The 12,715-nt window shown below is 39.1% G+C and overlaps 1 protein-coding gene across 2 annotated transcripts; it reads left to right on the plus strand.

Moving 5' to 3' along the window:
* Positions 1–1,012: 1,012 nt before the first annotated feature.
* si:ch211-112c15.8 (tumor necrosis factor receptor superfamily member 1A) lies at positions 1,013–12,625 on the plus strand. Of its 2 annotated transcripts, none has more exons than XM_055049933.1 (11): positions 1,013–1,290; positions 4,038–4,119; positions 4,223–4,330; positions 4,461–4,565; positions 4,693–4,738; positions 5,599–5,675; positions 5,923–6,021; positions 6,156–6,311; positions 7,303–7,340; positions 7,651–7,744; positions 10,337–12,625. In XM_055049933.1, exons 1-11 carry the CDS (start codon positions 1,276–1,278, stop codon positions 10,666–10,668), a joined length of 1,152 nt encoding a protein of 383 aa, XP_054905908.1. In that variant the 5' UTR covers positions 1,013–1,275; the 3' UTR covers positions 10,669–12,625. The 2 variants fall into 2 exon arrangements, with proteins under 2 accessions (XP_054905908.1, XP_054905910.1); XM_055049935.1 differs by having other exon boundaries at positions 4,464–4,565.
* The last annotated feature ends 90 nt before the right edge of the window (positions 12,626–12,715 follow it).

Here is a 12,715-nt window from a genome sequence, read left to right on the forward strand (position 1 = left end):
GGTGAGTACTCGAGGTCCGGTCTCCTGCAACTTTTAGTTGTATCTCTACTTCAACACACCTGAGTCAAATAATGAGGTCAATAGCAGGACTCTGGAGAACTTGACTTGCATTTAGGACATGATTCAGCTATTGGATTCAGGTGCGTTGGACCAGGGAGACAACCAAGAGTTGCATGACTCTGGCCCTCGAGGACCAGGAGTGCCTACCCCTGTCCTAGAAGCTGCAAAAGATTTGAAAAACTGGGGCCGAGGGTAATATTTGAGGAGGACAACATTAAACAGAGCTTCAGCAAAATGACATAAACCACAGTTTCTTCAAGCACTAAAACGGCCCAGTCAAAGTCCAGACAACTGAGAACCTGAGAAAATACTATAAAATTAATCTGGATTGAAGAGGTTAGGTTTTAGTTTGTAAAAAACATTAATTTTTTTAAAAAAAACCTTAAATTATGCCTTATTTTGCAATGGTCTGTAATGTAAAATCCCCCCCAAAATTAACTGAAGGTTCTGATTTTAACTTGACAAAATGTGAAAAAGTTTTCCAAGAATGAATATCTTACAATACTTTCATGTAATTTGTATTACAGTGTTCTGAAACTAAGGTAAGATCGTTCTGTTTGCATTTGCGCCACTGTTTGCATTTGCGCCACTATAAGGAATCTTAGTTTTGAACGAGCTTCTTTTGATTCTCACAATGAGCCCTCTTTAAAATACTTTTATTCTTCTTGGTTGGAGTCCAACAAACAGATTTACACCACAGTTGCTGAAGTTGTAGCGTGTCATTCCTCCCTTTGCACTTCAACCAACCTCTGCTACCCACTGCGTATCTTTCACACATTATTCCTGCATATGTCAGCAATTAAGGATTCACTGGAACTGTGAGAAGCCACTGGTTGGAGGAAGCGGCGTGTTGCTGCTCTGAACGCTGTTGTGTGTGCGTGTGTACACGCGTGTGTGTGTCTGTGTGCAAGTGGGGAGGAGGGGGAGAGGAGGTGAGTGATCTCATTACGTTTCCTGTTTTTTCACACCACTTCTCTCCAAAGAAGTGACAGCCCTTACACACCAATATGCAACAACGCTCAACAGTCCGGCTTTAGCAGTCTGTTGGAGTCAGATTAAGGTAATCTGATGAGCTACAGTCAGAATGCCTCATCCTGTCAGTCGACTCGGTGGGACCAACACACAGTGACGACTGGATAACTTTTTAATTTATTTATTATTTTCATTTGGTAAGAAAAAAAACAAAACAGCTTTCTTAGACTCTGGGCTTCTGACATGGACATTGTGTGGGTAAGTAATCCAGACTTTGAATTATTTGGATCGTTTGTTGGTTTGATAAGAAGGATGATTTTATTTAAGTTTTGTGCTTGGTTGTCTTTGCAGAGTTTTAGGAAGTGCGATAAGTGTTCTTGAACAATAATGAATCACAAGATAGCGTGAAATGCACTGATGTGGCTTGGTTTTGAGTTCGGGTTAAAAAGAAGTGTGAAAAGTTCAGTGCTTACTATTATTTTCAAGATGGTGTGGTTTAATCTGGCATGTTAGACTGAATGTAGTTGAGCTAGGTGCTGAGTTTCGCTTATAGAATCTAGGTCAGTGTTTCCACTTTTTCACTGAATAAAAATCACAGTAGTGGAGATTTTTACAGCCCAACTATAGCAACCATTGAAAGTTATAACTCAAACAGTCCTGACCTTTTTGTTGGTAGATTTTGCTATTTATATTAACTGTCCTTTGTGACAGGTTTTCCATAAATATGTCTTTAGAAGTCCTTTTATGATTAATTGGATGTTAGAATATCCTATGAAGTTAACACTGTTCTGATTCTTTCATTGGACAGCTCACACTTCTCACATTTTGTCATGAAGTGTGAGACGTATTTTGAGGGCAGTGATCTGAAATGTGCGTCTCCAGAGGAACATTTGACTCTTTGGAGTGTTTTAATGTACCACCCTCTCCAGTTTGGTTATTGATAACATTTAGCCCAAAACTGTTTACGTCGTTGACCGATGTAGAGGTAACATATTTTTCATTTAACCAAGAATTTAGTTTGAGATGATAAATGAATGATAAAAATATGTACAAAAATGAGATGGGAGTACAACTTAAAAGAGGAAAAAACAAATTTGTTTGACATTGTGTCAGAAATGGAAAATTAAAAATGATTTATTCCCTTTTCATTAATCAATTAAATAAACCCTGATTTTCAATCTACCATATTAATTTGTTATTTATGTTTTATTCATGTATCTATTGTTGTTATTTTTGTTATTGTCTTTTTAACAGTCGAATGATTGAGTAATTGAATAACTGAGTTAAGTTACCTTCAAGTTAAGTTTTTCTCAGACCCTACTCCTGGTCTCCGTCCTGTGGGTCTGGTACCAGAATAGAACTAAACACTGGTGTTTGGTATAAAAAACTAATACAAATATATTTAGTAGATTTTATAGGGATTGTTTTAAACAATACCTGGGCTAACTTTCCAAAACAGAATGGCACAAATAGGAAAGAAAACATTTTTTTGTGTGTGTGTTATTTTTCAGTCAAGCTACTGACTGCTTTTTGTTTTTCTCCATGTTCAATAGAGAATGTATTCATTCTCTTAAAAGTTTATGATATTTATTTTTTAACCAAAGCACAAAAAACACCATGGCTCTTCATAGAACAATTTTAAATATAAAGAAGATGGCAAGCCATGATCAGCTGAATGCAGGCTGGCTACCACAGCAGAGAGCACGACTAATTATCCAGCTGAAATGAACTTTTATCAAGTTCACAGGCTCCCACACTTTCTCTATTGAGAGACGACATACATATTTAAAGGTTTTATTAGCGCTGGTGGCCTTTATTTGATAGGGAATTGACAGGAAGGAGGATAATGAAGAGAGGGGGAAGACATGCGACAAAGGTCATCAAGCTACGACTCGAAACTGTGACGTCCGCGGCAAACACTACGGCCTCCATACGTGGGTTGTGCTTCACCCTGCACCACACAGCTGTGCAACAATTACCTAAAAAACTAAAGTTTAAGATAAGAAAGCATGAACTGCTATTTTTACGTGCCGTTTTCACACTGTGAGAATCACATCCTCAAACGCTGCACTACCTAATTGTTTCCTCGGCAGCATGAAGTCAAGCAAGATGTTGGTTCGGGTCGCTATTAAATTATGCGTGTATTTGTGTAGATAGCAGTAGAGGTTAATTAGGCAGCAGGAGACCACAGAGGGGTGTTTTAAAGTGTGCAGTGAAGACTCTTTGTTTAGAAATGCTTCCAGAAACTGACTGGGGAGTTCTGCTGATGTTTCAGTAAATCATTAGCGAATGAGCTCATCTTCAATAATCACAACCCACAGGTACTGATTCCACTTGCTGCCCGCAGGCTCAGCTCCTTGCCTCTTTGTGAAGTCTCTTTCGTGTCGGCCCAAAAACTGCCTTAAGACAACGCTTGCTTCTTTTTACTCGTCTAGGATACAATGGCCCTGTACTATAGAGCTACATGTTTTGTTTCTGTGGGACTTGTCGACTGGCACTGTCTGCAGGAAGTTATCTGAGTGCTTGGTGGCTTTTACACCACCTCCAGAAATTACACAAACCTACTGTGATAAAAGTGCCTCACAGTGATGGACATCATGATATAAAAATCTCAGTCGCAGTTAAAAAACATAATTAAATCAAGTCATTGTTTTTTTAAATTTATTTATTTTTAATCTTTAACATGTTTCTCCTGACTGGAAGCAAAATAAAAAATTTGGAGCATCCGAGTCAGAGTCCCGAAGCTGGTAGACGATCTTATGGTGACCCGGAGGTCATCAGTCATCAGATATAAGTGAAAACATTTGGTTTTGACTGAATTGGAAACAATAAAAGTGGATTTTAATGTATTTATCTGGATTTCTTGGTCATCATAAATCCCTGTGCGTGATCTTCCTAATTTCCTCAGGCTCAATGATGTAATACATCAACAGAATTTGTGTTTGAGTCAACGTTGCTTATGAGAAAAAGTCAACCCTGAAATCTCACATTCAATTTTGTTTCAGGTTGTTTCACTGATACTTGCCTTCATGTCCACCAGAGTGAGTCTCCTTGAGGCGTCAAGGCAAGACTCAAGCTGCTCACCTGGTAGGTTGTTCCAGCGAAATGCAACACCAGCCTTCTGTATACAAGTTACCAGTCTGTACAAGTTCAGCTAACATTTCTTCTGCTTCTTTTGGTGTGTTCTCAGGACATTATAAATCTGATAAAGATCATTCCTGCAAGCCATGTCAGCGGGGCACCTATGCAGACAGAAACAATTCTCTTTCCTGGTGTCAACAGTGCAGTAATTGTCATAGTAAGTATATTCAGACATACAGGAAAACGTATAAAATGTAAGAATATTTTAAATGCATCAGATGGAAAGTATCTTCAATAAAGAGCATTTAATGTCGACTATATAAAGAAAAACCTATTTTTTTCTGACGGAGTGGGAGTTAAAAAACAGTGCACACCCACAAGCGACACAGTGTGCGACTGCTCTTGTGGACACTACTCAAAGGACGGCTCCTGCGAAATATGCCCCAAAAACAGTGAGTAAAGCCAGAACAAATGTTCAGGGCCCCTTCCATTTGATTAAAATCACCTCTTCTAAATAAAACAAACAAAAAAACCAGAACCAAATCAGAAAAAAAAAAAGTCTAATCTTATATTTTTCAGTTCCCAACGACGACGTCAATAAAGATTATTATGACATGTGCCAAAGGTAAGAGATGCTGCATTTGGGAACACTCAGACATTTATCAGACATGGTGGCATTTATCTTAGTTGTCCATTTATCTTCTGCTTGTTAACAGCCTTTGGCCAATCAGAAAATAGGAGAACAAAAAGACATGCAATTTCTTTAAATGTCATGCAATTGCTTTGTCATGACAGCCCTAAAAAATTAAGTGTATATATATATATATATATATATATAGATCTATATATATATAGATATATATATATAGATCTATATATATATATATATATATATATATATATATATAGATCTATATATATATAGATATATATATATATAGCTCATCTCTTTGAGGACAACCAGTTTCTGTGGTTTTTTGCTGAAGCCCTGCGGTGCCTGGGTTGTACACCGTTTACTGCAGATGTCTCGGTGTGCAGGGCGCTCTGATAAAATTGATAAGGATTCACACTCAAGAAAACTATTCTAACACCGTTTACTTCAAACAGCGTTAGAATAGACACAGAATAGACATAGCTTTAAAAATAAAATGTCAAACATGACAGCATCGTGCCTTTGCACAGGTGATTTTATGTTACTGTCAAAAACGTTTCCTTTTGCTGACACTAAGGCTTCAAATGTTTGAATTGATTAAATCTTCTTCTATATGTTTTTTTTTTTACTTTCCTTAGTGGGAAGCAATTAGAAAGTCGAAGACAGAGCTTAATACTAGTATTTAATTAATGCTGGAAGAGATTCAGCATATATATGGGAATATATGGGATATACATATATATAATATGGGAACATATGTGACACTGCTGTTAAACCTGAACTTCCTCCTCTGTGGAATAAATCAATAAAAACTAATTTTATTTCTATTTTAGCAATCTCTGTTCGAAGAACCCAGGATTCAAGACAAGTCCCCACTTACCTCCAACTGAATCTCAAGCGGGGAAATTAGGTGAACACTCCAGAAACATCTATTATTTTCTGCATATCTTCAGAAATTATTTTAATGTTCAACTTAAAACCATTAGGAGTTTTTTTTTCCTATTGGAAAGGAAGTTTTTCTGCATGTTTAAGTGAGGTTCATGTGAGAGTTTTAAAGCCCTTTCTTCAGGAACACATGCTGTATTTTTATGACACTGCACCTTTTCGTCTTTTTGCACTATGATTGCAATTCTGTGTCTCTCTTTTTCTCGTTAAAGCTTTGACTACTGCTTCTACTACTTCACCGACAGGAAGACCGACTCTTTTCACCACACTGAAAGCATCAAGTCCAAGTGTGGAGAAAGTGCCAAATCATTGTTAGTTACAACTATGTATTTCAACCATAAATTTCATTATGTCTGAGCTTAATTTGTAGTTTTAATGAGATTTCTACATCCTGTAGATTAAAGAACTCATGCCAGTGTTTTGTTTTGTTTTGTTCTTTTTCCAGCCTGGCTTCTTTCGATTGTGGGGCTTGCTACATCTCTGCTGCTGTTTTGCTTCCTGCTGCTCTTCTGCAGGAACCTGCTCAGAGAGGAAGCTGTTCTTCCATGTTGGAACAAAGAAAAAAACCTGCAAAGACTTCCTCAGGAACCAAAATTGGACGGTAACCACACAGCGGTTCTAACTCAACAAGTTGAATCAAACGCAGCAACAACGTGACAATTTCACTATTTATCCCCTGACGTTGTATGACAACTTAATTCTAACATCGCTTTGATGAGCCATAACTTTCTTCCTTTTCTATTTGGACTTGAATCTCAATGTTCCAAAAACCTAGAATTTTTCTTTAAAAAGTGTGAAAAAAAGGAGAAGAAAACAAGGCAGCTAAGAACATGTCAGACGTTTTCTAAGTGTGACGCTTTGAGTAAACACACAAAACTCAAACATCCGTTGATAACATAGTGAGCGCCTCTAAAAAAGAGTGACAACAAAGTCTCCAGTTTCGGTGAGAGTTCAGAAAACCAATATTGAAATGAGTAATTTATTCATCAAGGATGAGCCATCCAGAGATTTGTGGGCTCAGTTTTTTTTTTTTTTTTACACATAAACAGTTTCACTTGTGAGGGTGAAGCATCAGAACGTTCCTCACAGAACAATGTCTGCCATCCCACTCTAACTCTGAAGGCCTGTGTACATTTGCTTTTCCCACAGCATCAAACATTAAACATCTTCTCGAGTTGAATCTGCACAGAAGTTAAAATTCTTACATGCAGTTAGACTTCATCTTAAACAATGCTGCACTTCAGACTAAACAGATGAACTGCCTTCTTTCAGAAAAATAAAATAAAAACTTGGCCAACTTTGATTGTATGTGCCATGAAAATCTGTGACTTATCTGGGGCTAAAATGTCATAGTTGCAATGGAAATGTCAAAACATCCATCCCCTCCCATTTAGCTTGCCTGTTTTATAAATAATAATACATCATTTTATAATTCTGAACAAATACTTAAAAATACTAAGCAATAACAAAAAGAAGAATGAGACTTCAGACACTGGTAGCATGATTTCTTGTTTTTAATACATTTAAAAAAAAGAAATATATCTAGATATATGCAGGAAACTAACTGATATCATCTGCTTTTCTCCTTACAGAACAACGTAGTCATCACTGCAGCAGCCCGACCACACAGGTTTGTGCTCTCTCCCATGATCTTTATCCTCTGTTCACAGAACAGTGCAACACATACAGTTGCAGCACTGTAGGTGGAGGAAGACTGATCTTCAAACCACTTGCTCACACGCATACGCAGCCACGCACTCAGAAAGGTCAAACGAAACAAAAGCGACATGCCGATAAGCATCTCTCTGCTGTAGTTACCAAACATTTGCGAGAAAGGCCAAAGATAATTTGCCTGCATTGAAAAATTACAGAGAAATTTTGCTGTTCGTAGAGAACGCCGGGGGAGTTGTGCCTTACCCGTCGCTCTTTGTTCTTTCCAGACATTTACGGTTTTTGAGGAAACTCCCATGATGCCGCTCTGTCAGGAGCCACCTGCTCACATCGGCGGCCACCTGTGGCACAGTCTTCACACGGGTAAGGTTCAACATTTGGTTCCCAACACCAATTCACTTCTTCTGACCACTTTGTGAAAATTACACGTACGACAAACATCCTCCCATCAAGCTTCAAAAGGAGCCCCTCAAAACCAGCTCCAATTTCAGCATTCCTACTCAAGTAGATTTTGGAGAATTTAATTAAAGTAGAGCAAGTAGAAGAATATGACCTCAGGTTAATGGAAATCAGCCTAAAGCTGAAGTTGGTGACGATACATGCTGTAGCGCCGACCAAATAACCTGGACATCGGGGAGAGATTTTAGTGTCCAGAAGACCAGAGGGAAGCTGGTTTACTTTCTGTTTGTTTTACTAATGAAAACAACAATTAAGTTCAGATGACACCCACCAGCCATCAGGCGTCATCTCATGACATGTGTCTCTGTTACTATGAGGGTTTTAACCACCAAAAAATGCTAAATGAGTCACAGAATAACATAAAAGCAACATCTAAAAGAAGGGAAGCCACATACGGAAGTCAGCCCCCTTTCAGTTTCACTCACTATGAAGCCGGCCACATCATTATGGTGATCCTAAGTTACCTAAGTCACTTTCTCCTTGAAGAACTAAAGAGAGTTTCTCCAAAACAGATCGACCGAAACCTTTCAGGAGGGATTTTGAAACTGTTTTAACATGTACTGAAACAAGAGCTGCCCATTTAGGATGCAGCAGAAAAGGAAAGTAACTACGCCTTTAAAGCCTTGTAAAGCATTCTGACCCCTTTAATTCATTTATTATTATTATTATTATTATTATTATTATTATTATTATTATTATTATTATTATTATTATTATTATTATTATTATTATTATTGGCTACATTTTGTTAAATAGCAGCCACAAACTTCAATGTATTTTACTGGGATTGTACTTGATAGATCAGTTTTAAAATAGTGCATAGCAGTGGGATGAAAATTACACTTTTTTTTCTCCTCAAAGTTTCGCATGGCTTTGTATTTAGCTCCCCTGAATCAATGCTGTACAGAACCACATTTTGCTGCAGCTGCACATTTTTGAGGAGTGTCTCTCGCAAGTTTGCAGATTTAGAGAACAGTGTTTTCTTTTTTGTTGCTGTTTCCCCCCCCCCCCCCCCCCCCCCCGTCTTCTTTGTCTTTACAAAATTCCTCTAACTCATCTAAATTGGAAGGAAACGAATGAAAATGAAGACAGAAATGAGCTCTGGCTTATGTTTATGGTTGTTACTGGAGCTGAAATCCAGGGCAGCCTTCGACAGCTTTTCTCCTGTTGGTAGTCCCATCTTTTTCCCTGTCAACTCTCGCTGGCCAAGCTGAAGGAACTCATCCTGACAGCACATTGACGCAACCAAGTTTCACCGTGGGCCTGCTGTGGTCAGGGTGACGCGCATTCTGAGTTTTCCGCCACATGGTTTTACGTAGGTAGGGAAAAAAAGTTCAATGTCACACCAGTTTTCGCCAGAGGACTTTCTTCCACATGCACAAGAAATGGTTTTTGTAGCTTCACTTTGATTTAATTTTCTTGTCTAAATCTCCCTGACCTGTTCTGTAGTGTTCTCCAGTAAACCTCTAAGGCCCTTTGAGAGACTCGGCGCCTGAATTAAACTCCGGTTAACTGTGTTTAATAAATGTGGGGCTTCTGAAGGACTGAAAATGGGTCTGAACAGAAGTGGGTGCCTTACTTTTGAGATTAAAGCTGCTTACTGAGTCAAGAGACTGGATGATTCATAGGTCAGAGTTAGGACAAACAACAAAACAACTGTAGAAAAAAGAAAATCAAACAGTTAAAAGTGCATACAACATCCAGATTATAGCAATAAATCAGGACAAAATCTCCTAACTTGAAGACAAAATGAAAAGAAATCAGGAATTACTTCACACTGTTCCAGCTGCAGCTCTTTTGAAATATCATGCCTCATGGTTTTATTAATATTTTGCATGAACTCATGAAGATTTTACTGTTGTGACCAAAGATAATTTAACCATTTTATCTGGCCGGATGAAAGTCACCTTCGCAGGTTAGTAGCAGGTGTGATGTATGTGAGATCGAGCATCTGGCAGTGCTCTGCAGCGTCTTATCGTTTTCATGCACGATCTCGACGTTTGGTCCTCTCACATTTTCGAATGTGCTTGCTCAACACGCAGTTTATCTGTTATCAGTCATTCGCTGTTTAAGTGGAAAGGAGGAAACGGGACGCCCTCTCTCTGGCCTGTCAGTCAAGAATTGAGGGTAAAGGGAAATCAGATAATCGTTGCATATCTTCGTTTCACATGCTTGCTAAACACCAGCTCAGGCACTCAGTTTATCAGGTTAGGTTTTTTTGTTGTAGTTGTTTTTTTCCTGTATGAAATTAACCTTGGGCTGTATGACATCACAGAATAAGCTATAAAGAATTGGCTAATATGACAAACATCCTCCCATCAAGCTTCAAAAGGAGCCCCTTTCAATACCAGCTCCAATTTCAGCATTCCTACTCAAGTAGATTTTGGAGAATTTAATTAAAGTAGAGCAAGTAGAAGAATATGACCTCAGGTTAAAGCTGAAGTTGGTGACGATGCAAAGTGAAAACTTTCAAAACCTCTTCTCCACCCCCCCCAGATGCAAGGCGATATGAGCACTGTGACCGCTGGCCGGCCATCGTGCTCTACGCGATCATCAAGGAAGTGCCTATACGCAGATGGAAGGAGTTCCTCCGACTGCTGTCCGTGCCCGACCAGCAGATGGAGCGCGTGGAGATGGAGGCCGGCCTCGGGTCCATGGAGAAGCAGTACCAGATGCTGAGGCTGTATAGCCAGCGCTCCTCGGCGAGCCTGGATGAAGTTTACTCCTCTCTGCACCTCATGGAGCTGTCGGGCTGCGTCCAGCAGCTGCAGGAGAACCTGGAGAGGCTGCAGTGGAGGTGCGACGCGAGGCAGGCGCTCACAGCCTGACGAGGCTGCAGATCATCAGCAGCTGCAGCGTCGGGAATTTTTCCTGATGCCTGCAGCTTTAAACGCAAAGAGTGCAAAGCCGCCTGTGATACAGACGGGATAGGAAATATCAATTCTCAGTTTGTGCCCGGGTGTTCGTGAACACTGGCGACTAAAGTTTAACACCAACAGACTACTGCAACGGCAGCATGCATTTCTTGAATTGTGGAGGTGAATAGCATCACAGAGAGCAGTGTGATTTCTTTATAGGCTTGCCCACAACATGTATTTTTTTGTACTGTCTAACCAAAGATATTCAATGTGCACACTGGATGCAGGTTTGATCCAGAACAGTCACTCAGAGATCACATGAGGAAGACTTCATCATGTGAATGAAGGCACCAACGGTAGCAATTCTCAGAAGCACTTTCTGTTTCTTTAGGGTTAGGGTTCTCCAACCTAGTTGAAAAAAAAAAGTTATGAAAACAAGGGAAATGACTGTCAATTGTTACCTTCTGTCTTGAAACCTCCAAGAAAACACCACTCTACCTCTTTTTCTCTCATGTGGGCATCGTTTATAGTTCAACAGTTGAGAGTCGCGGTTTTGCAGCGGTGCTCTGACGTTTAAATATGAGTAAGACTCGCATCGTGTTTGCACTTCCTGTGTTTGTTTAGCTCCGGGAGTTGACCCTCCGGTTTGATCTGTTTCTATTCGACTAGTTAAATAAAGACTGTACTGAATGGAGACTTTTAAGTACATCTGTGATGTTAGAGCAGGCCAGCTGTCGATATTCTCCTTCGGCATAAAAGTCTGACTGTACAGCTCAGCCACTGACTCTGATTCTGGTTGCTCACCTTCCAAGAAGGAGACGACTGAAATCCCCAAAAGGACGTCAGATTTTCAGTTTCCTGCAAGCAAAACGGTGTCAGTGTGCAGCAGGCTGGGTTTTTCCTCACCACACTTATTCCATTCAAAATTGGCTTGTGGTGTTTGAGTATCTCACTTTGAGTTTTTTTTGTTTTTGTGTGTGTTTGTCAGTTCACTGACAGGAAAGGACTTGGACTTTCCAGTTTTTAGGAGGTTAATAACAAGTATTTGTGTTTGATCTTGAAACCTATCATTTGTGTTGTAGATATTCCTTCTCTTAATTTTATGAAACTATTTATGAATGTTATCTGAAGTGTTTTTTTCTTTGTATTTAAATGCTCACTGGTCTTGTTGATAGATTTACATAACAAAGCGGTACTATAATATACCATGTCCACATGGTTACGTGTGATATGTAAAGAATAAAAAAAAAAGTTGAAGCCAAGCTTGGTGTGTGGAGTGAGTACACTTGGATTGCTGCAGCTTTGTGGACTAATAGGTCCCTGTCAAAAGAATTTGGGCAGGAATTTGGAAGGGCTTTTATTTTTCTAGTTAAATCTCATGAATTGCAAATTATCCCTCAGTATGAGTAACAGCTGCACTACAGTCTTTATATGCTTTACACACAATGTGGTATATATTAAAACATTAATATGGAGCTAGAGGAAAAAAAGTTACCCAAAAAAATAGTTTTCAATTGAACATATCTGACATCATCACCTTTTTGAGAACATACTGCTGATCTGGAAATCACATGCAAGATTGTCACACTCAGTTTAAAAAAAAAAAAAAAAATAAAAAATCCGCCTGGTTATCATGGCAAAGAAATGTGTTTTGTTCAGAACATTAAGCATAAATCATTTTTGGTAGGCTGAGTTTTTCTAGCCAAGACGTAATATGTCGCTAAAACAGAAAGTGGGCTGAAAACACGTCATGTTTCGATGGAAAGAAATTTGTGAAACAATCAGAAACACTCGTTTATGATTATTGTAGACAGAAGTCTACAATAGTCATTGTAGACTTCTGCGAGGAGACAGAAACATGGTTGTTTCTAACCATGTGGGACGTCAGTGATCCAGAGTGAGAAGAAAGAAGAAGAAAGCCGAACAGTGGAGAAACGTTTCCATGAGTGGCCAGTCGATTAAAATTACCCAGAGTCTTCATACCCAGAGGGATGAAGACTCAACCAGGAGAAAACAA

Source organism: Poeciliopsis prolifica, unplaced genomic scaffold (assembly GCF_027474105.1).
Source record: "Poeciliopsis prolifica strain line A6 unplaced genomic scaffold, Auburn_PproV2 SCAFFOLD029, whole genome shotgun sequence".
NCBI classification, from domain to species: domain Eukaryota; kingdom Metazoa; phylum Chordata; class Actinopteri; order Cyprinodontiformes; family Poeciliidae; genus Poeciliopsis; species Poeciliopsis prolifica.

Coding starts and splice junctions, on each gene's coding strand:
- si:ch211-112c15.8 (XM_055049933.1), top strand. Junction 4,739..5,598: donor TATTATGACATGTGCCAAAG/GTAAGAGATGCT, acceptor TTTCTATTTTAG/CAATCTCTGTTCGAAGAACC. Junction 7,341..7,650: donor GCAGCAGCCCGACCACACAG/GTTTGTGCTCTC, acceptor TGTTCTTTCCAG/ACATTTACGGTTTTTGAGGA.